This window comes from Rhinoraja longicauda, chromosome 5 (assembly GCF_053455715.1).
Source record: "Rhinoraja longicauda isolate Sanriku21f chromosome 5, sRhiLon1.1, whole genome shotgun sequence".
Classification (NCBI taxonomy): Eukaryota; Metazoa; Chordata; class Chondrichthyes; order Rajiformes; family Arhynchobatidae; genus Rhinoraja; species Rhinoraja longicauda.
Genome location: NC_135957.1, coordinates 25,841,170 through 25,861,410, shown reverse-complemented (window position 1 = coordinate 25,861,410; position 20,241 = coordinate 25,841,170). Strand labels below are relative to the sequence as shown.

The 20,241-nt window shown below is 46.7% G+C and overlaps 1 protein-coding gene across 2 annotated transcripts in view; it reads right to left on the bottom strand.

Annotated features, from left to right (window-relative positions):
• bmp5 (bone morphogenetic protein 5) overlaps window positions 1–16,434 on the bottom strand; it is a 121,029-nt gene extending 104,595 nt beyond the window's left edge. For both annotated transcript variants that reach the window (XM_078399169.1, XM_078399171.1), the window contains exon 1: window positions 15,663–16,434. In XM_078399169.1, coding sequence (XP_078255295.1) covers window positions 15,663–16,071 — 409 coding nt within the window. In that variant the 5' untranslated portion in view covers window positions 16,072–16,434. The remainder of the gene's footprint in view (window positions 1–15,662) is intronic.
• Window positions 16,435–20,241: the final 3,807 nt, after the last annotated feature.

The window sequence follows — 20,241 nt, the reverse complement described above, 5'->3', positions numbered from 1 at the left end:
CTCTCTCTCTCTCTCTCTCTCTCTCTCTCTCTCTCTCTCTCTGATTACGTACAGAATATTGTGATTGCCCCTATCAAACATTACCAAGGTTGAATAGAGCTCAACTTGGTCTTTTGTTAGGATTGATGATTAGGCCAGTGCACATATTTCCCATCATTACTAAATTACCTTCACATCTGTTACTATTTAGTAGATTTTTTTTCTCTCTTGAATACTGCCACAAAGAAAAAATATATTTGTCCTGGAAACCCGACTAGCTTTTTGAGAGGACTGCAAAGTATTTGCTGCTGTTTGAGAAATTTGATACTGACATTGTCAAGAATTGGTACCTGTGGGATTCGATAACATAAGCTCTTTAAAAAAAAAATCACAAAACACACCCCCTCCGTCCCCTCTTCCCCAACCCCCACTGCCCATTTTCTTTAATTTACAACAGGAAATAATTAAGTGCAATTACCAGCAGGTCAGATGGTCGTCTGATAAGAATAGCCCAGATCAATCAGTCAGGGAAGGTCACCATTGCTTGGCTAGTGTGACGTTAACCAAAGTAAATTAAGGGAGATATCCCCCCCCCCCCACAATAATCATCAGAGTTCAAAACTAGTGCGAACAGCAGGTTTTTAAAGAAAAACTTTGCTAAAATATTTTGCTAAACAGATCAACATGAGAGATGTCCAAATGGACGAGAGTTTCTGATTTTTAAAACATCTTATCAATAGAAAATAAAGAGTTCACTAGAGTCAGTTACAAAGCTGTAATCGAACCAAGGGGTATAGATGGCATCATAAATTTCAATGACAAGGACTGAATGGTTTATTACCTTCATCTGTACCTGAGGTTAGATTACAGCATAAAACGTACTCCCTCGTTCACCATTATTCTCCTTTGCCTGTCTTATCTGCTTGTGGGCTCCTCGCTCCATTCATCTACAGCAGCAAGTGTCAGGGTTTCCATGCATGATGCTCGTAAAAAAATATTGTTTTTTTTGTAACCTTCAAGGACTTGTAAGAAGTCCTGGGTCAATTAAAAAGCAAGAAAAATAAACCAATTGCAAAATGGGAAAATGCAATGGGCCTTTGAAAGCTTCACTTTCAGTATTGCTATTTAATTTTTTTTTTAATGAAACCTCCAAATGTTGGAATTCTTCATTTGGAAGATTAACCCTGATGTTTTTGTGAGACGTGGCTCACCTGTTTTTAAACAGCATAATTTGTGATTTGTTTTCTCCTGAAGCTATAGGCAGACGTGCAGTTTCATAAGAGCTTTCAGGGTAGCAGCAGAAGGCTGCTGCACATGTACTCCTCCTAAACCAGGGGCACTCGAGGTCACTTGTAGTGTCCATTCTGCTGCTCCAGCTGAGATCAGCGAAGTTAGTGGTGGAACTGCAATCAAACCCGGGGCTTGTTTCTGGCCTGCAGGGGGAGAGGGGGGGGGGGGGGGGTGGCTGCACATGAAGAGGCCACTAAGTTCAGTCGAGCCGCACTAGAAGCATCTTGGCTCCGCAGTCGTTTGTACATCCAAACTCGACAGTCGATCCCTCTCTGCCCCACTATCCCAGCCGCCTGCTGTCAGACTGAGGGAGCCCAGTTGCTGTCTGCCTGACCAAGCACTGATCTAGTATCGAAAGCCAGTACCGTTCACCTATTTGGAAGGAAGAATGGCGTGTATTTGAAATACGCAAACGCACAAGAGTGGCGCCGTTGTGCATTACATGCATTGACCAGAAGGATTTATCATGACCAGCACTTATTATTGCTAACAGAGCAATTCCCCACTGCCTGTGTAGTGTGAGTGAGTGGCTCATTCTTGTACCATCTTCCCCTCCCATTCTACAGTTCTACACCCCCGTTCTGACGACAGGTGCTGTCTGTACGGAGTTTGTACGTTCTCCCTGTGACCACATTGGTTTTCTCCAGGTGCTCTGGTTTCCCCCCCCCCACCATATTCCAAAGACGTGCAAGTTTGTAGATTAATTGGCTTCTGTAAATTGTCCCTCGTGTCCAGGATAGAACTGGTCTGTTTCCACACTGTACCTCTAAACTAAACTCAACTACATCCAACCCGGGAGACAGGCTTGCCGCAGTGGCAAGGTATTGACTGCACAGGACTCACTGCAAGTGGCGGCTCAGGCTGCAGGCAGCTGCATTGCAGCTGCATTACAGCTCTATCCACGACCAACGCCCAGCACCTATGGAAATCTTCACTTAACTCTGTAAAGGTTTGGAAGCTGCTGGAAACATACCTGAAGTATGTTCCAGCTTCAGGAACATACATTCTGGGCAGATAGAGAAGAACACGGGAAACAGGCCACTTGGCCCCTCAGGCCTGACCTGCCATTCCGTGCGATCATGGCTAATCTTCCCTCTCACATTGACTCCTCCTCTGCCCCAGTTCCCTATCGCTCCTTCATTTCCCAAGTCCTCGACAAATACCTTGCATTCTCTTTCTCTCCGAACCTTCCCCACCTTAGTCATCGTACTAGTTTCATTGTCATCCTGCTTAGTTTCATTGTTTGTATCACTGGTTATCACCTTCTCCACAGCCAACAATGGACCATTGTGGGCTTCACCTTTCCTTGGTCATTGTTGCTGGCTTTAATTTATCCTTTTACATACCTTTCATTCATTTGTTCTTTGTATCTCTTGTTTCCCTTTCCCCTGGCTCTCAGTCTGAAGAAGGGTCTCGACCCGAAACATCACCTATGTCTTTTCTCCAGAGATGCTGCCTGACTCACTGAGTTACTCCAGCTTTTTGTGTCTATTTTCCCACCGTGAGGTAACTGTACAGACTGAAATAGGAGGAGTCAGCATCCAGCTCTTCGAGCCTGCGCTGCCTTTACCAAGATTAAGGCTGACTAACTCAGGGCCATTTCTCTGCACCCATCTACATCTCTTCATTCCTTAAATAGCCAGAAATCCACTGATCTCAGGTTTCATCTCCATATCTCCAGTTTTGAATGAACTCAGTGACTGAAGGGAAGGGGGGGGAAGAGCAAAGAGGGACCTGACGCGGGGATACTTTGGAACTTTATAAGCGCCCTCTATGTCTTTCCTCTCCACTCTCACCCCTGATGCAAGGTCTTGACCCAAAACGTTGACAATTCCTTCCCCCTCTGTGGATGCTGCTCAGCTCGATGAGTTCCTCCGGAGGGTTTTCTTCTTGCTTGGCATGACTTCCTCTTCTCTTATCAAAGGGAAAGCTGCCCAACTGATAGATACCAACAGTCTCAGATGCACTCAACCTGTTATTTTGTAGTATTAGTTGGGAAACAGTTAAATTTTTATTTACATTTTTAAAAGCTGGCAACATTTGCACAATAATTTAAGGATTTACGTTGGTGAGAATTGGTTTAAATGTTTAATCTTGTTTAGCATCTTATACCTGTTATTCTTTTCTTCAAATTTATAAACAACATTTATCATTTAACTTAAATGCTTTTGTTACCAAAATATGTTTCCTTTGGTGTAATAATTGAAGGTCTTTAGAAAACCATATCTTGCCATGTATGTTGAATCCAGGTCGTTCAGCCCAAGGGGCCTCCACTAGTGTGTAGGCCCTGGACCTGCCACCTCCATCTCCATTCATCTCACCCTGTCAGAAACCCTTCCTCACTCATAGGTTTCTAAACTTAAATGCATGTATGCTATTTGCAAATCTTCTCTGCGAGGCAGAGGGAAACCTGTACGGTTATTCCAGCGGGTTTGAATTTCAGCATTGAAAAGTTGTTGTTATTTGGAAAAGTCCTATCTCCAGGTCAGACACAAAATGCTGGAGTAACTCAGCGGGTCAGGCAGCTTCTCTGGAGAAAAATAAAAGGTGACCTTTCGGGTCGAGACCCTTCTTCAGCCTGAGAGTCAGGGAAGAGGGAAACTAGAGGTATGAAAAGGTTCAAAACAAATCTGAGCCGGCACCAATGACCAAAGATAGGTGGAGCCCTCAATGGTCTGTAGAAGAGGTGATAACAAAGGGATATATGTATGCAAACAGTGGAACCATCAGGATGACTAGGGTGGGGGAGGGGCAAAGAGAGAGAGGGAATTCAGGGGTTGCTTGAAATTGGAGAAATCAATATTCATACCGCTGGGTTTTAAGCTGCCCAAATGAAATATGAGGTGCTGTTACTCCAATTTGCTTGTCTCCAATCTCCATACCTCCAAGTCCTTAGATTGTGGCCACTAGTGTAGCTGGGTGAAGGGTAAATCATCCATAGCACCAGCCTACCCCCTCCTCTCTTGCACTTGTCTCCCATGCTGATGGCATATCTCTTTGCTCTGGCATCAGCAGGCCAGGATATTCACCCACGCCAGCTCCCACGTTACATGGCAAGATCCAAGCTACCCATCCTGAAAAAGTTACAATCCTGCGGTTTATCACAAGAATCTTCCCGCCCCCCTCCCCCCAGGACACACATCCCAAAACACATCCAAGCACCTGAAACATCTCCTGGACCACTAGCAGTTTTGTTCATGAACTTAGAATGTAGAACACTACAGCACAGGAGCAGGCCCCTCTGCCTACAATATCTGTGCCCACCATGACGTTATATTAAACTCCATTTCCATATCTCTCCATTCGCTGCATATTCATGTGGCTATCTAAAAGCCTCTTAACCGCGAATGTCGTATCTGCCTCCACTGCCACTCCGAGTGGTGAATTCCAAGCACCCAACACTCTGTGTAAAAACCTGACCCACACATCACCGTTAAACGTTCCCACTCTGACCTTAAAGCTATGCCCTATAGTATTTGGCATTTCCACCTGGGAGAAAGGGTCTGATTATCTACCCTATCCTTACCTCTCATCATTTTATAAACTTCTATCAGGTTGCTCCTCAGCCTCCAATGCTCCAGAGAAAACTATGCAAGTTTGATGAACCTCAACCATGTTCACAGGATTAATAGTGACTTGGTTGAATGGATTTGGAACTGATGGAAGGTGGTGGTGAAGGAACAATATTCAGGCTGGAGCTCCGTGACCAGTGGAGTTCTACAGGGATCTGTGGTGGGACCGCTGCTGTTTATCATATATACACCCATGACCCTAAACATTGTGACCTGATGAGCCAAAACATTATGACCACCCGCCCAATATGCTGTTGGTCCTCCATATGCAGCCCCATACGCAGCAGGATGTGATGCAGTGTGTATTGTGACACATACCCTCTGTGACCACCATTAAAATGTTCTGTGATTTGTGCCACAGTAGACCTTCTGTCGGTTCGGAACAAACGGGATAGCCTTCATTGCCCTCGTGCATCGATCAGCCTTGGGCGCCAAACACCCTGTCGCCAGTTTGTGGGTTTGTCCCTCCTCGGACCACTGTCGGTAGGTACTCACCACTGTTGATTTATTCACAAAATGCTGGAGTAACTCAGCAGGTCAGGCAGCCTGACCTGCTGAGTTACTCCAGCATTTTGTGAATAAATCGATTTGTACCAGCATCTGCAGTTATTTTCTTATACTCACCACTGTTGTCCGGGAGCACCCCACAAGCCTTGCCATTTCAGAGATGCTCAGACCCAGTCGTCTGGCCATAACAATTTGGCCCTCGTCAAAGTCACTCAGGTCTTTACTCCTGCCCATTTCTCCTGCATCCAACACATCAACTTCAAGAACTGACTGTTCACTTGCTGCCTAATATATCCCACCCCTTGACAGGTGCCATTGTAACAAGATAACCAATGTTCTTCACTTCACCTGTCAGTGATCATAATGTTTTGGCTGATCGGTGTATAAATGACATGGACAAAAACGGAGACGGGTTAGTTAGTGAGTTTGCAGGTCACACTAAGATTGCTGGGGTCACAGACTGTGAGGAAGGCCGTCAAAGAATACAGCAGGATAGAGATCAGCTACAGAACTGGGCAATGAAATGGCAGATGGAGTTTATTCCCAGCGAGTGTGAGGTATTGCACTCAGTCTGAAGAAAGGTCTCGACCCAAAATGTCACCCATTCCTCTCCTGAGATGCTGCCTGACCTGCTGAGTTACTCCAGCATTTCTGACACGTTAGAGGCAGAAAACATGTTCCCAAAGTTGGGGGAGTCCAGAACAAGGGGCCACAGTTTAAGAATAAGGGGTAGGCCATTTAGAACTGAGATGAGGAAATACTTTTTCAGTTAGAGAGTTGTGAATCTGTGGAATTCTCTGCCTCAGAAGGCAGTGGAGGCCAATTCTCTGAATGCATTCGAGAGAGAGCTAGATAGAGCTCATAAGGAAAGCAGAGTCAGGGGGTATGGGGAGAAGGCAGGAACGGGGTCCTGATTGAGAATGATCAGCCATGATCACATTGAATGGTGGTGCAGGCTCGAAGGGCCGAATGGCCTCCTCCTGCACCTATTGTCTATTGTCTATTGTCTACCTTCATATCATTGGGCTCTAAGCTACCCAAGCAGAATATGAGGTGCCATTCCTCCAGTTTGCATGTGGCCTCATTCTGGCAGTGGAGGAGGATCAGAACAGGAAGGTCAGTGTGGGAATGGGAAGGGGAATTAAAATGTTTAGCAAGCGGGAGATCCAGCAGGCCTAGGTGGACTGAGTGCACATTGACAGTGAAACGATCGTCGAGTCCACGCTTGGTCTCTTCATTGTGAAGGAAGCCACGTTGGGAGCGCCGAATGCAGCGGCTGAGGTTAGAGGCAGTGCAATGTCAACCTCTGTCTCACCTGGAAGAGCTGCTGGGGTCCCTAGATGGATGTGAAGGGAGAGGTCAGATTAGGAATGGAGGTCCCTGGAGCAAATGATGTGCATGCAGCGGAGGGTGCAGCAAGTCATCACAATAATCAAGACCCAAGTCAAGGGGCTATGCACCTGAGCACATGCATGTGTTTAACAAGCCTCTCCGAAAGTGATTGATTGTAAATACCTGTGCATGCCCATGACTAGCAGCTCAACGACAACGGGAAGTCACTGCTTGTGCATCTCTTGAAACAAATGGCTGTTGCAGTTGTACAAAACATTGGTTCATGTTACAGTTGTACAAGACATTGGCGAGGCCGCATTTACAATATAGTGTTCAGTTTTGGTCACCATGTAAAAGGAAAGACGTTGCTCAGCTGGAAAGGGTGCAGGGAAGATCCACGAGGATGTTGCTGGGATTTGAGGGCCTGGGATATAGGGAGAGGTTGATGAAGCTAGGACTTTATTTCTAGGATTGCAGGAGGATGAGGGGTGATCCGATAGAGGTGTATAAGATCATGACAGGAATAGATAGAGTAAATGCACAGAGACTTTTGCCCAGAGTAGGGGAATCAAGAACAGGAGGACATAGGTTTAAGGTGAGGGGAAAAAGATTTAATAGGAACCTGAAGGGCAACATTTTTAGACAAAGGGTGGTGGATGAATGGAATGGGCTGCCAGAGGAGGTAGTTGAGGCAGGTACTATCACAACATTTAAAAAACGTTTGGACAGGCACATGGATAGGACAAGTTTAAAGGAATACTGGACCAAGTGGCCCCATTGGGACCAAACCTCTCCTGCATTGGTGCAGCACCCCCCTTCCCCCCTTCCCCTCCCCCCTTTCCCTCCTCTCCCTCCCCCCTCCCTCCTCCACTGGCCTGAATGTCTACCCTTGACCTACAACTTTAGGCTGTGCATGCCATTCGCAGGAAGAAGAAGACTGTAAATGAGGCATGTTGGTCGGCGTGAGCAAGTTGAACTACAGGGCCTTTTACAACGCTGTATGATTCTATGATTCTAGCGCAACATAGTCCCATCCTTCACACGTGAGATAAAAGAAAAGTGCCATCTACCTTCTTGGGTGGACTGAAAAGATTCCACACCACTGCTTTGAAAAAGAGCTGAGGAATTCCCCCCAGAGTCTGGTCAAACATCATCCCTAAACTGGTCGCTATCACAGAGCTGTTCCTGCGATTTGATACAGATGTAGATCACCAGGTCCCTACATTACTAACATGGCTACCTTCCAGGGAAAAGTACAACACCGATTGAAAAATGATTTTGAAATCCAAAACTAAATCTTTCTTTTCTATACCTCATGACATTGATCTAAATTCAAACCAACACAGTGAAATGACTATGACCGTATTGCATGAGGCATAAAAGATCTAAACAGATATTTTTCACATATTTATTCAATAGCCTCAATGTTATGGTAGTGAACTTGTTTTGACGGAATACTAACGGGCATTTTTCTTAAATTCCTCTTTGTCATTTTAATAAAGGAAAATTGAAACCATTGTGATCCTCCCAAAACAATGGACAGAAAAATGTGCTGTTGTGCTTCCCCACTGATTTCCCACAGCATGATGTCTTGCTTTGTATCATTAGAGATATCTATGAATGATGGGTATGAGACAGGATATGGAGACTCCCCACAGCAAACTCAGTGCAGGGAACAACAGTTTTCCCACATCGGGCAGACCCAAGGCACCCTCACAACTGGCCCAAGGTTCTCACTTAAATTAGATTAGCAAGCTCTGGATGGTGACGGTGAGGCAGACAGCATGGTAAAAGGCCCTTCAGCCCAACAAATCCATGCTAACCCATTTACACTATTCCTACACTCGGCCCATTTTTATTCTCCCCCTTTCTCATCAGCTCCCCCAGATTCTGGAACAAGCTTCTGGAGGATGGAGTTGAGGCAGGGACTATCCCAACATTTAAGAAACAGTTAGGCAGGTACATAGATAGGACAGGTTTGGAGGGACATGGACCAAACGCGGGCAGGTGGGACTAGTGTAGCTGGGACCTGTTGGCCGGTATATCCAAGTTGAGCCGAAGAGCCTGTTTCCACACTGTATCACTCTATGACCCATCCCACCTTCTGAGAGAGTCACCTTTGTAATACAACATGAGAATGTTGGACTCTGAAATGAAAGCAGAGACTCCTGAGCTGAATGCTTTATAACTCTATGACTATTCTACCACTCAGCTTCTCACTGAGGCAATTGACAGCAGCCAATTAGCCTACCAAACCGGCATGCCTTTTGGGATGTGTGGGGAAACCGTAGCACCCGGGTGAAACCTTCGCGGTCATGGGGAGAACGTGCAAACTCCACACAGACAGCACTTGAGGGCAGCATCAAAGAGGAGTTTCTGCAGTCATGAGGCAGTGGCTCTCCTAACTGTCTGTTGCATTTTCCAACGCAGTAAACAGAGACAGGCTGTTGAGGGAGATTTCAAGCTGAGACTGGTACATCACTAGCCCTTGGTCACAGGTGAATCCTGCGGGGGAGGGGGGGGGGGGTGAATGGGGGGGGGGTGAAAGGAAATTGCCAGCAAACCGTGGGATTTCTGGCGAGCTGTGAGGGGTGAGGATTTCTCACATTCCATTTTCGGGTAACTTTTTGTCCTGGTCCTTTAAGGATTACAGATCAGATCATACATGGAATTAAATCAAAATCAACAAACCTGCAGATGCTCGTTATCTGAAACAAAAACAGACAATGGTGGAAACGTCCACACGTTCAGCACCATCTGTGGAGAGAGAAACTGTCAGCCTTTCAGCCCAGGGACCCCATGTCAGAACTGGGCAAGAAGGAAAACCAGTTAGCAACAAGTTTTCGTGTCGACTAGCCTGTCTGCCATGTCCCACAGCTTTACCACAAGCAACACGTTACACAGGCAAAGACATTTAATCTGATTTCAACTGCTGCCTAATGCCGGATGAACTCGGCAAGTCAGGCAGCATTTGGCGAGCAGGGAATGGACAGGCAGTGTTTCAGGACGGGACTTTTCTTCAGACAGCGGGTTGGTGCTGGTTTCAAATCCCCACCCGAAACTCTGCCTGTTTCATCTCCTCCCTCTAAGCTGAGTTCCTCCAGCGCGTAATGTTTTGCTCTGATTCCATCATCTGCTTTCTTGTGTCTCCATTTAACAGCCACCTTGTCATCTGGTCTCACCCTATCAGAGATATTCCCTTTGTTCTACCTATCCATCCCCCACCTTCTCTGCTATATAAAACTATCTTCTGTTTGCTCTTTCGTCGTTTTGATAAAGGTCCCATGCCTGACACATCAGCTGCTTTTCTTTGCATGGGCTGTTTCCAGCACTTTTTTAAAAATCCACGCATGGACTCAGCTATCCGGAGATGAACAGTCGCGTTACAGTAGCGTGCAGGGTAATCAGGCTGTTGGATCCGCTCCTCAAGCAAGATTTAACCCCCTCTCCCCCACCCCCATCCCCGCTCCGCCCCTCACCACCACCCACTCCCATATCCAAAGGTCCTTACATCGGTTTTCGATGTAGGTTCTTCGCCAGTGCGCATCATCTTAGAATGTGCGCGTTGTTCGACCCACTTCAAGTAAAAGGTGTACAACTTAACCAATGTTTATGACCCGTTTCTCCAACTAAAGTGATACTTCGGTTTGTACGGGGTTCAAATTTTACATGTGGTATCATAACGAACTGAATCTATTTCTCCGTGCAGTTGGCTGCCAATGGAATGTTTTATGGTAATCATATTATTTAGAAATATTATTTATCCCAGTTGCAAGGCTTCTAATTAGAAATGTGTGGTACTTTTGGGGACCGCGTGCGTGATTGCCCACAGCAATAATTGGAAAAACATATTTCTGAAATGAAAAGTGGATTTCCTCTTGTGTAAGAAAATAACTGCAGATGCTGGTACAAATCGAAGGTATTTATTCACAAAGTGCTGGAGTAACTCAGCAGGTCGGGCAGCATCTCGGGAGAGAAGGAATGGGTGACGTTTCGGGTCGAGACCCTTCTTCAGACTGATCAAGTTAGCGTATGGTTTCACCTGCCTCGATATCCAGGGGCAGGGAGCGTGTAAGGAAGGGATCGTAGGAAATGAGAAGCGAACACAGCAATGCACCACATACCACTTGCCAGGCTTCGTCCCGCCCCGGTCTCCTTTCCAGTTTTTATTTCCTCTCACTACAATCAGTCTGAAGAAGGGTCCCCACCCGAAACATCGCCTGTGCCTGTTCTCGTCTCTGGTGGAGGGCCACAATCTAGGTTCCTTCCGCTGCTGCACATTGGGGGGGGGGGGGGCAGATATGCTGGAGACGCCCCTCAAACCAGGGAAGGCATATCACCCCAGAGGGCCACAGGAGTGGCGTTGATGCCGGGTATAATCATGGATGGGGAAACACTACCAAATAGAACGCTAAACAATGTTAGCGCGAACCGCGGAGAATACCGGAGGAACTTTGCACATTTCTGGTTTTGGACATATGTTTTTATCCTGAATAAATTTTATTTTGATTAATTAAAAAAATGTTCTCCAAAGATGCTGCCTCACCCGCTGAGTTACTCCAGCGCTCGTATTTTGCTCAGGAAATCCAGCATGGAAATCATCGAGTCAATGATGTAGAAGTTAGACACAAAATGCTGGACATGGTCTGAGGAAGGGTTCCGACACGTAACGTCACCTATTTCTTTTCTCCAGAGACCCCACCTGACCCGCTCAGTCACTCCAGCATTTTCGTGCTATCTTCGGTATAAACCAGCATCTGAAGTCCCGTCCCATGTAGCTTCTGGGCTAAGCCAACCATCAACCACCCAATGACACTAATCCCGCTCTAATCCCCATTTATTCTTCCTAAATTCTCATCAACTCTCCCCCCACCCCCCATTCCACTGCTCATCTACACACAGGAGGCAATTGACACCGGCCAATTAACCTACCAACCCTCACGCCTTGTTAAATGGAACCAAAGGGCTTATTAATATCTCTCTCTCTTCCAATTCCCACTCAAAGGCCGGACAAAATTGTCTAGCCTGCTGTGGGCCATACGGGAAAGTAAATTCACGGAGTCATGGCCGGGGATCTGCGAGCGCATTCCTCACCAATCAGTCCGAGAGTGGGGCTCGGAGTTTGAGTTGGCAGCCTCAGGGTATCGGCCAGGGGGGAGTAGGACGGCGGAGATCAGGGGATCTGGGCGGCAAGTCGCCGATGGTCCCCGGAATAACAGAGATGCTGTGATCCGAGGGAAAGAGACAGGAGCTTTCCTTGTAGAGGACTGTGATGAGTGACCGGGCATTTGACCTGCGAGGAATGCGATATGAAGCTCCTTAATTATGGGTTCGGGGGGGAGGCGGGATGATTCTGTTCCACGGGGGTGATGCTGAAGCATTCACCTCTGCCGCTTACATCCCAAGTCTCATGTACCAGGGAAATATGGCCATCAGCGATTACTTTTAAAGTAGGCTCCCAACCCGGTGGCCTGGTGGAATGAAGTGCCTCCCTCACCAAATGTTACATGGCCAACTATTCGGCGCTGTGCTGAGTCCATCCCCATGTGGGTCTTTTTGTCGTTGTAATGTTTAAATCACATCGCTGACCGTTCACGTCTCCCTGTGTCCGCACACTCCCTCCAGGAAAAGGTTGAATGGAATCAACCGACCGCTTGTGCGACCGTAGAGAAAATTCAGCAAGGCCTTCGAGTTTTAGTAACTTAATACAATCTCCCTATTCGGCCGCAGCATTTCCCAGCAAAGCCAGCACAGAATCACCGCTGCATACATTTCATAATCACGCAGATCTTTTCAGTGAAGGATTTTATCCAAGCAACAACTACACTAAAGCGATCTCTGGCAGAGAAAACATATATTTTTCAATGTTTAAGAAATACTTTGAAAAAACCGGAATGAAAGGGGCCCTCTTTATCGAAAGGTCCCCTTGAGTACTTAATAGCAGGTGACAATGTTGCTACCACTAAAGTTTTGAAGAAATGTGTAGGAAGGAACTGCAGATGCTGGTTTACACCGAAGTTAGACACAAAAAAGCCGGAGTAACTCAGCCGGTCAGACAGCATCTCCGGGGAAAAGGAATAGGTGACGTTTCGGGTCGAGACTTCGGGTCTGAAGAAGGGTCTGGACCCGAAACGTCATCCAATCCTTTTCTCCAAATATGCTGCCTGACCCGCTGAGTTACTCCGGCTTTGTGTATTTTGAAGTGACGTTGATATGACCCAAACAGTCATTTCCATTACTGTAAAGGGATTGCTTCGGCCACTATAAAAAAAATCTGCACGCATTTCGCACTGCGCGAACAATGATGTGGATAGAATAAGCTGCTTCAACGCTATTTCAACATTGAAAGCGTTTCGTTTGATTCTGTAAATAATTGTGGTGCCAAGTATCATAGCAACACGTTCATTTACAGAACCAGCCCTGTTTTCTAAATTGTTGCCATTTACCTTTCCAGCTGGTGCCGAAACAAGCCTTCGTGTGTTTCATTATTCTACGCCTCCAGTGATGAAACCAGATATGCATCTCCCGTACATTTTCAAAGAATGCCCACACTCCGCCCAAAAGTCAATTTAACCACGTTTAAAATTAAATTTCTTAATACTGCTATTAGTAAACTGGAAGTCAATCCAGTTTATGCCTTGTTACCGTGAAGCTTGGTTTTCAAGTAACCCGGGCAACATGTTATATTTCAAAACTCTCGAGTAATTACAGACTTGTCAGTGATTTCAGCGAAAATTAGGAATCGCCGGAGAAGCTTTGATACTTAAGGGGGTATTATCAATTCTTACAAGTAAATGCTATTCATCGATTTGTCTTTGTAGAATCGGCTACTCTGATTATAATGAGTGACACTAAGGAATGTAGACGGCCCTTAACTCGCTGAAGTACAAAAGTTCTTTTAGCTTCGGGGGAAATGGATGGCAACAAAATTAAACTTCACTTCACATAGCCTCCGCCTTTGCTGGCAGCGCTGGCGAATTCATGGGAAATAATTAGAAGGGATTGAAACAGGCAGATTGCCTCGAATTCTCCAGGGGAATCTTTATTCGCGTTGTTGGTAATTGACACCTTGCGAACTGTTTTAATTTAGACCAACATAACACGCTTTAGCCCAGGTTATGAAAGAGTATGTTTTCTAAACCCACTAAATTGGATATAACGACACGGCTGGTAGGCTTGGGAGTCAAAAGCACACACCATGCCAGCGGAATCCAAACAAACCTGTATCGGTGGCGCTCTCCGCTTGCGAGACGGTTCTCTGTATAAAAATCGTGGCAATGAAGTGGCTAATTAAAGTAGGTTGCTTGGACAAGATACTAGTACCCGCATCGCCACAGAAAATAGCGACTTCTTGCCGAGTTATTTCTATAACATAACATACACTGCAATTTGCAATGCACAGCCGAGCACTAATCTAAAGATGCCTTTTCAAAGAGAATACCAGATGATATCAAGCTTTTTCTTTCCTCAACCAAACTCCAATAGCCATACCGTTGCGCGAAATGGCGTAAGATATGGTAAACCAAATCCTTGAAACACATTTAAAGGGAAGATACTCATTTATTTGGGATTCTGCATGAGGTTAGTCTATAACTTCAGCGCGATTTGCTCCGAAACTAAGTGGTTGTACAAGCAGACTCTTATTAAGTCTGGTATTCTGGGCTTCTTGGACTACTTAAGTCGCCTATTCCCTAGGATGAAATGTACGGTACGGTTTTAACCTTGTGCTAAGCTAATCCGCGGCGACCTGTCTTTGATTGGGTTGAGAACGCGAGCGAAGATGTGGGACTGAAGATTTGGTGTTGTCAAGAATCAAAGACCTCGCTCACAAAACTTCCCTGGAGATAACGAAGAAAGCGCTGACCCTGTTTGTATATAATGCATCTTTCCTCATCTGTTGACATCTGCAGAGGAAGTCTGATCCCTGTTATTATTGCTACAACTCGCATTGACAAGGAACATAGCCTCACTACATCAATTGGTTTTACTGACAAATACGTTTTTGTTTAAGTATATACACACTAACTCAATTTACGACTGGCGAGTAAACATCAGCCTGCAAATACTTCCTGCATTAGGAAAGGATTCTCCTTCAGTTCGCCAATCTCTGACAGAATTTTCTTCTCAACTCTTTTTTTACGCCGGATCTTGCCGTTATGTTGGAAAGAGTTAGAAGAGTGTCAAAACCGCGGTTCTTTTTAAATTAAACCCGACATCGCGTTATGTTTATCAACGATTTGCAAACACTTTGAAGGCTTTTTTTTTCGTAACTGGCACCGCATTCATCACTCAATCGCTCTATTAACTGGAGTGAGAAAACCTCATCGCAAAGAAATCAATTTATGTTAACAATAATTATAAGTTTAAACAATGTGCACGACCGGCGTTCAGGATAATACCTGACAGTTCCTTTTCCTTGACATAAGCGTTTTTTGTTGTGTTCACCGATGGCGCAGGTGCTAACTAACCACCTTCCTTCACACCTATTGTTATTTGTTTTCACTTGAAGTCACTGCCCTTTCAAAGTTGTCCTCCTCTCTGTGACAGGAGCTCTTTGCAAGGCAATGGACAACTTCTTCGGAAAACGAATGTGAATTCTACTTAAAAGTGTGCAGCAGCAAACGGTCGCACACCTCGGAGAAAGCGAAGATTTGACGGGAAATTAAGTAGAATATTAGCTCTCGACAGATGAATTTGGATATAGGCTCGGAGACAGACAGACAGAGAGAGAGAGACGGATGGATGGATGGATGGATGGATGGATGGATGGATGGATGGATGTTAGAGATTTAGACAGACAGACAGACAGTCAGACAGACGGTCAATTACTTGTAACCACCAGCTGAGACATTGATTAGAACATTGCACACCGTACTGCAAACAACCGAGTTAATAAATGTTGCCAATGTAACCACGGCCGGGAACGCGAGTGGTAACGCGGGCTGCTGGTTCGTACGGCGGGGCAGGGAGGGAGCTGGTTACCTAGGTTAACGAAGCTCATGACCATGTCAGCGTCGTTGAGGAAGTTGGTGTCATGCGGGCTGGCGAGCGATGGGCTCTGTGTGGTGAGCGCGGCGCGGTAGGGCAAGGCACCCCTGGCCGCTCCCCGCTCCGCCTCTTGCTCGCTGGACATGGCGTTGTACAGATCCAGCATAAAGAGCGGCGCCGACGAGCCGTGTTTGCCCACCGAGAATGGCCTCGGGCGGTGGGGCAACCCCAGGATGGACAGAATCTCCCTCTGGATCTCCCTCCTCTCGTGGTTCCGTAAACGCCGGTAAATGAAGCTGGAGTGGACGTGGTGATCTGCAAAATTCCCCTCGGCGCTTCCCAGGAACACACAACAGCCGAACAGCAGTCCCACGCTGGCCTTCCACAAACCTGGTCTGTTCATTGCAGTAATGTCTTGGAGGTTTTTGTTGTCGTTGGGTGGGGAGGGTGGGGGGTTAATAAGTGCGGTGTCTCTGGCCGCTGTGTGCCCGGCGGTCACTCCACTCACTCACTCACTCACTCCAGTCTTTGATCACTTGCCCCTCTCATGAAGTCGCGCTCACCTCCACTCGTTAGCTGTCAGCGGCCGGTGCGTTCATCTCGCCTCCCTCAAAGCTGCGCTCTTGCCTTTCTCAGCCCGCGTCCTCCCTCCCGGTCGTTATCTGTGTCGCAAACTAAAATACGCCGGGAGCAAGTTGTATGTGGCGCGCCGTGCCCTGGATGTTCAACTTCAGGCGGGGCGGCGGTGCCAGAGCGCATCGGTCACTGGATAGTCTCTCTCTCTCTCTCTCTCTCTCCCCCCTCTCTCTCTCTGAACTGCACGCACCGCTCTCTAGCCTGTAGCTGGCGCAAGTACCGCCAACCCTCTCCAACCCCCCACCCCTCCCGCCTCGCTGTCCCTCGTGGGTGTAAGTCCCGGGCCGCCCTTCACTACCAACCTTTGCTCCCCTCTCTCTCTCTCTCCAGCCTGGATTTTGGGGGTGTTTGGTTTAAACCCCAGGACTTAAAAATGGTTAATGTCTTCCATAGTAATCACGCGTTTGCAGTCCCGCCACTGAATGCCAAGAGAATGCAAGAGGCTTTGCAAGTTGGACTGGTTTTCTTTCCCATGCGCGCTTTATCTTCTGACGAATTAGCCCGGGGTAACAACGCTGGGTTTACGATTTAAACGAGATGCGGTCTCGCAGTTGGGTTCGGGGGGTTTGAGTTGATCTGGCGGCAGAGACCGCACACGAGGGAGGGTCCCCACCCGGGAGAGTCCCCACCCGCCCCTCGCTTACAAATGGACTCGGCGTCCCCGGCCAGCGGCGCGTCGCTACCTTGGGTCGCTGCTACACTCGAACAAGGTGTGTCAACGTGGAAACCACGGGGAAGTCTCAGCAGGTCAGGCAGCCTCCGTGGAGGAAGAAACAAGCATCACCTCACTGTAAATGAATGTTGACTATCGCAACGTTTAAGAAACATTTGGACAGGTACATGGATCGGACAGGTTTAGAGGGATAAGGGCCAAACGTAGGCAGGTGGGACTAGTGTAGCTGGGACATGTTGGCCGGTGTGGGCAAGTTGGGCCGAATAGCCTGTTTCCATGCTGTATGACGCTATGACTTAATCTCAGCCACAAGCCGACCCGGTCTGCGTGATTCGCTAGGCGCTGCCTTCAAATCCCAACCATCCCGCATAAAGTTGATGAAAAAAAGCTGGAGTAACTCAGCGGATCAGGCAGCATCTCTGGAATAGGTGACTCAGCGGATCAGGCAGCATCAACGGAATAGGTGACTTTTCAGGTCGAGACCATTCTTCAGACTGAGAGTCTGGGGAGAGGGAAGCGAGAGTTTCATACTACAGCTTTTTGTGTTTATCTTCGGTATAAACCAGCATCTGCAGTTCCTTCCTACACATAAAGTTGACTGAATTAGGTATTCAGACAAACGTCAAGGATCATTTACACCCTGGCCATTCACTCTCCTCCCTTAAGGTGGGACACAATAGCTTGAAAGCCTATGCCACCAGATTCAGAAATAGCTTCTCCCTGCTGTTATCAGGCTACCGAACTAAGGGTGTAGTCCTCATCTCCCAACCGGCCTCATTGTGGCCCTTGAACTTTTTTTTAAAAATCCGTACTTTCTTTGTAATAGCTCCGATAAAATGTTGTGATGGGATATTCTGCACTCTGGTGTTTTCTCTTTGCACTATAAGGTGAGGGGGGGGGGGGGTGGAGTTTAATGGAGATGCAAGTTTTTTAGACAGAGAGTGGTTGGGGCCTGGACTGCATTGCCAGGGGTGGTGGTGGGGGCAGATACCACAGTGGCATTGAAGAAGCTTTTGGATAGGTATATGAAAGTGCAGGGAATAGAGGCATGTGGTTCATGTACTGGCTGGTGAGATCAGTTTAACTAGGCATTATGTTTGGCATACACATTGTGGGCTGAAAGGCCAGTTCCTGGGCTGTACTGCTCGGTGTAGCTGTAGTGCGTGGCTCGATTGTACTTATGTCTGGTGTGATTTGACTGGATAACATGCAAACAAAGTTTTTCACTGTATCTCAATACAGATGGCAATAATAAACAAATACCAAATCATGACTGCAGAAGTGTGAAGTGTTAGGAGGGACTATATGCCCGAATGACAGATGTCATAATTAGAGGAGAATTTTCCATCTCAGTCAGTCCCCCACCACCCTACCATCTCCTACTTTCTTGTAATGCCACGGGTCATTTTGCCCCCCTTGATAACTACATCTAAAATTTCTTATAGGAAATGAAGTACTTTGGAAGTAGAGCAAAACACAAGGTGTTGGAATAACTCGGCAGGTCAGGCAGCATCTCAAGAGGGGATGGATAGGTGACATTTTCTTCAGTCTGATCCCTATCCGACTGAGTTTCTCCAGTAGTTTGTGTTTTGCTCAAGATTCCAGCATTTGCAGTCCTTGTTCCTTCTTTGGAAGTGTGGTTGCTGATACAATATATGAAATTCTGTCAATTTGTTCATTTCTTTCCTGTTCATAACTTGGTCTAATTATAATAGACAATAGACAATAGACAACAGGTGCAGGAGTAGGCCATTCAGCCCTTCGAGCCAGCACCGCCATTCAATGCGATCATGGCTGATCACTCTCAATCAGTACCCCGTTCCTGCCTTCTCCCCATACCCCCTCACTCCGCTATCCTTAAGAGCTCTATCCAGCTCTCTCTTGAAAGCATCCAACGAATTGGCCTCCACTGCCTTCTGAGGCAGAGAATTCCACACCTTCACCACCCTCTGACTGAAAAAGTTCTTCCTCATCTCCGTTCTAAATGCCCTACCCCTTATTCTTAAACTGTGGCCCCTTGTTCTGGACTCCCCCAACATTGGGAACATGTTATCTGCCTCTAATGTGTCCAATCCCCTAATTATCTTATATGTTTCAATAAGATCCCCCCTCATCCTTCTAAATTCCAGTGTATACAAGCCCAATCGCTCCAGCCTTTCAACATACGACAGTCCCGCCATTCCGGGAATTAACCTAGTGAACCTACGCTGCACGCCCTCCATAGCAAGATTTAAGTTTAAACCAGTGTCAGTGCCATGGGCAAGGCCAACAATAATGACATTAACTAATAGGGTACGATGATGTTGCCAGGACTCAAGAGCCTGAGCTATGGAAAGAGGTTGAGCAGGCTGGGATTCAAGAGGATGAAGCACGAGGATGAGGGGTGATCTTATAGAGGTGTACAAAATCATGAGAGGAATCGATTAGGTAAACGCACAGGGTGTCTTGCCCAGAGTATGGGAATCGAGAACCAAAGGACATAGATTTATGGTGAGAGGGGAAAGGTTTAATAGGAACCTGAGGGGCAACTTTTTTCACATGGGTGGGTATATGAAACAAGCTGGTGGAGGAAGTAGTTGAGGCACGTACTATCACAACAGTTTAAAAAGCATTTAGACAGGTACATGGATAGGATAGGTTTAGAGAGATATGGGCCAAACGCAGGCAGGTGGGACTAGTGTAGATGGGACATGTTGGTCGGTGTGGGCAAGTTGGGCCAAAGGGCCTGTTTCCACGCTGTATCACTCTATGACCCATCCCACTTTCTGAGAGAGTCACCTTTGTAATACAACATGAGAATGCTGGACTCTGAAATGAAAGCATTAACTCCTGAGCTGAATGCCTTCCTCCGGTGCTGCCAGGTGGGCAGTTCCGATGTTTAGTGACGTGAGTTATATTATGTGTAGATTTGCTCACAGGATGTGTGTATCACTGGAAAGACCGCCATTTATTGCACCTCTCTAATTACTCCCAGAACTCTTGCACATTGCTGGGTCAGATATAGGCCGCACCAGGTGAGAACAGCAGATTTCCTTCCTCAAGGATAATAGTCAACCAGATGGGCTTTTTTTATAACAGTCTGGTGGTTTTATTGTTATGATTACTAATACTGTTTTATTTTAATTCCAGATTTATTTCATTACCCAACTGCCATGGTGGGGCCTGAACATATGCCTCTAATCAATCGCCTAGTCCCGTGGACACTGGTTTGGAAATGAACCACTAGCCTGCAACGATTCAGGACTGTGTGTGACTGGGAAAACT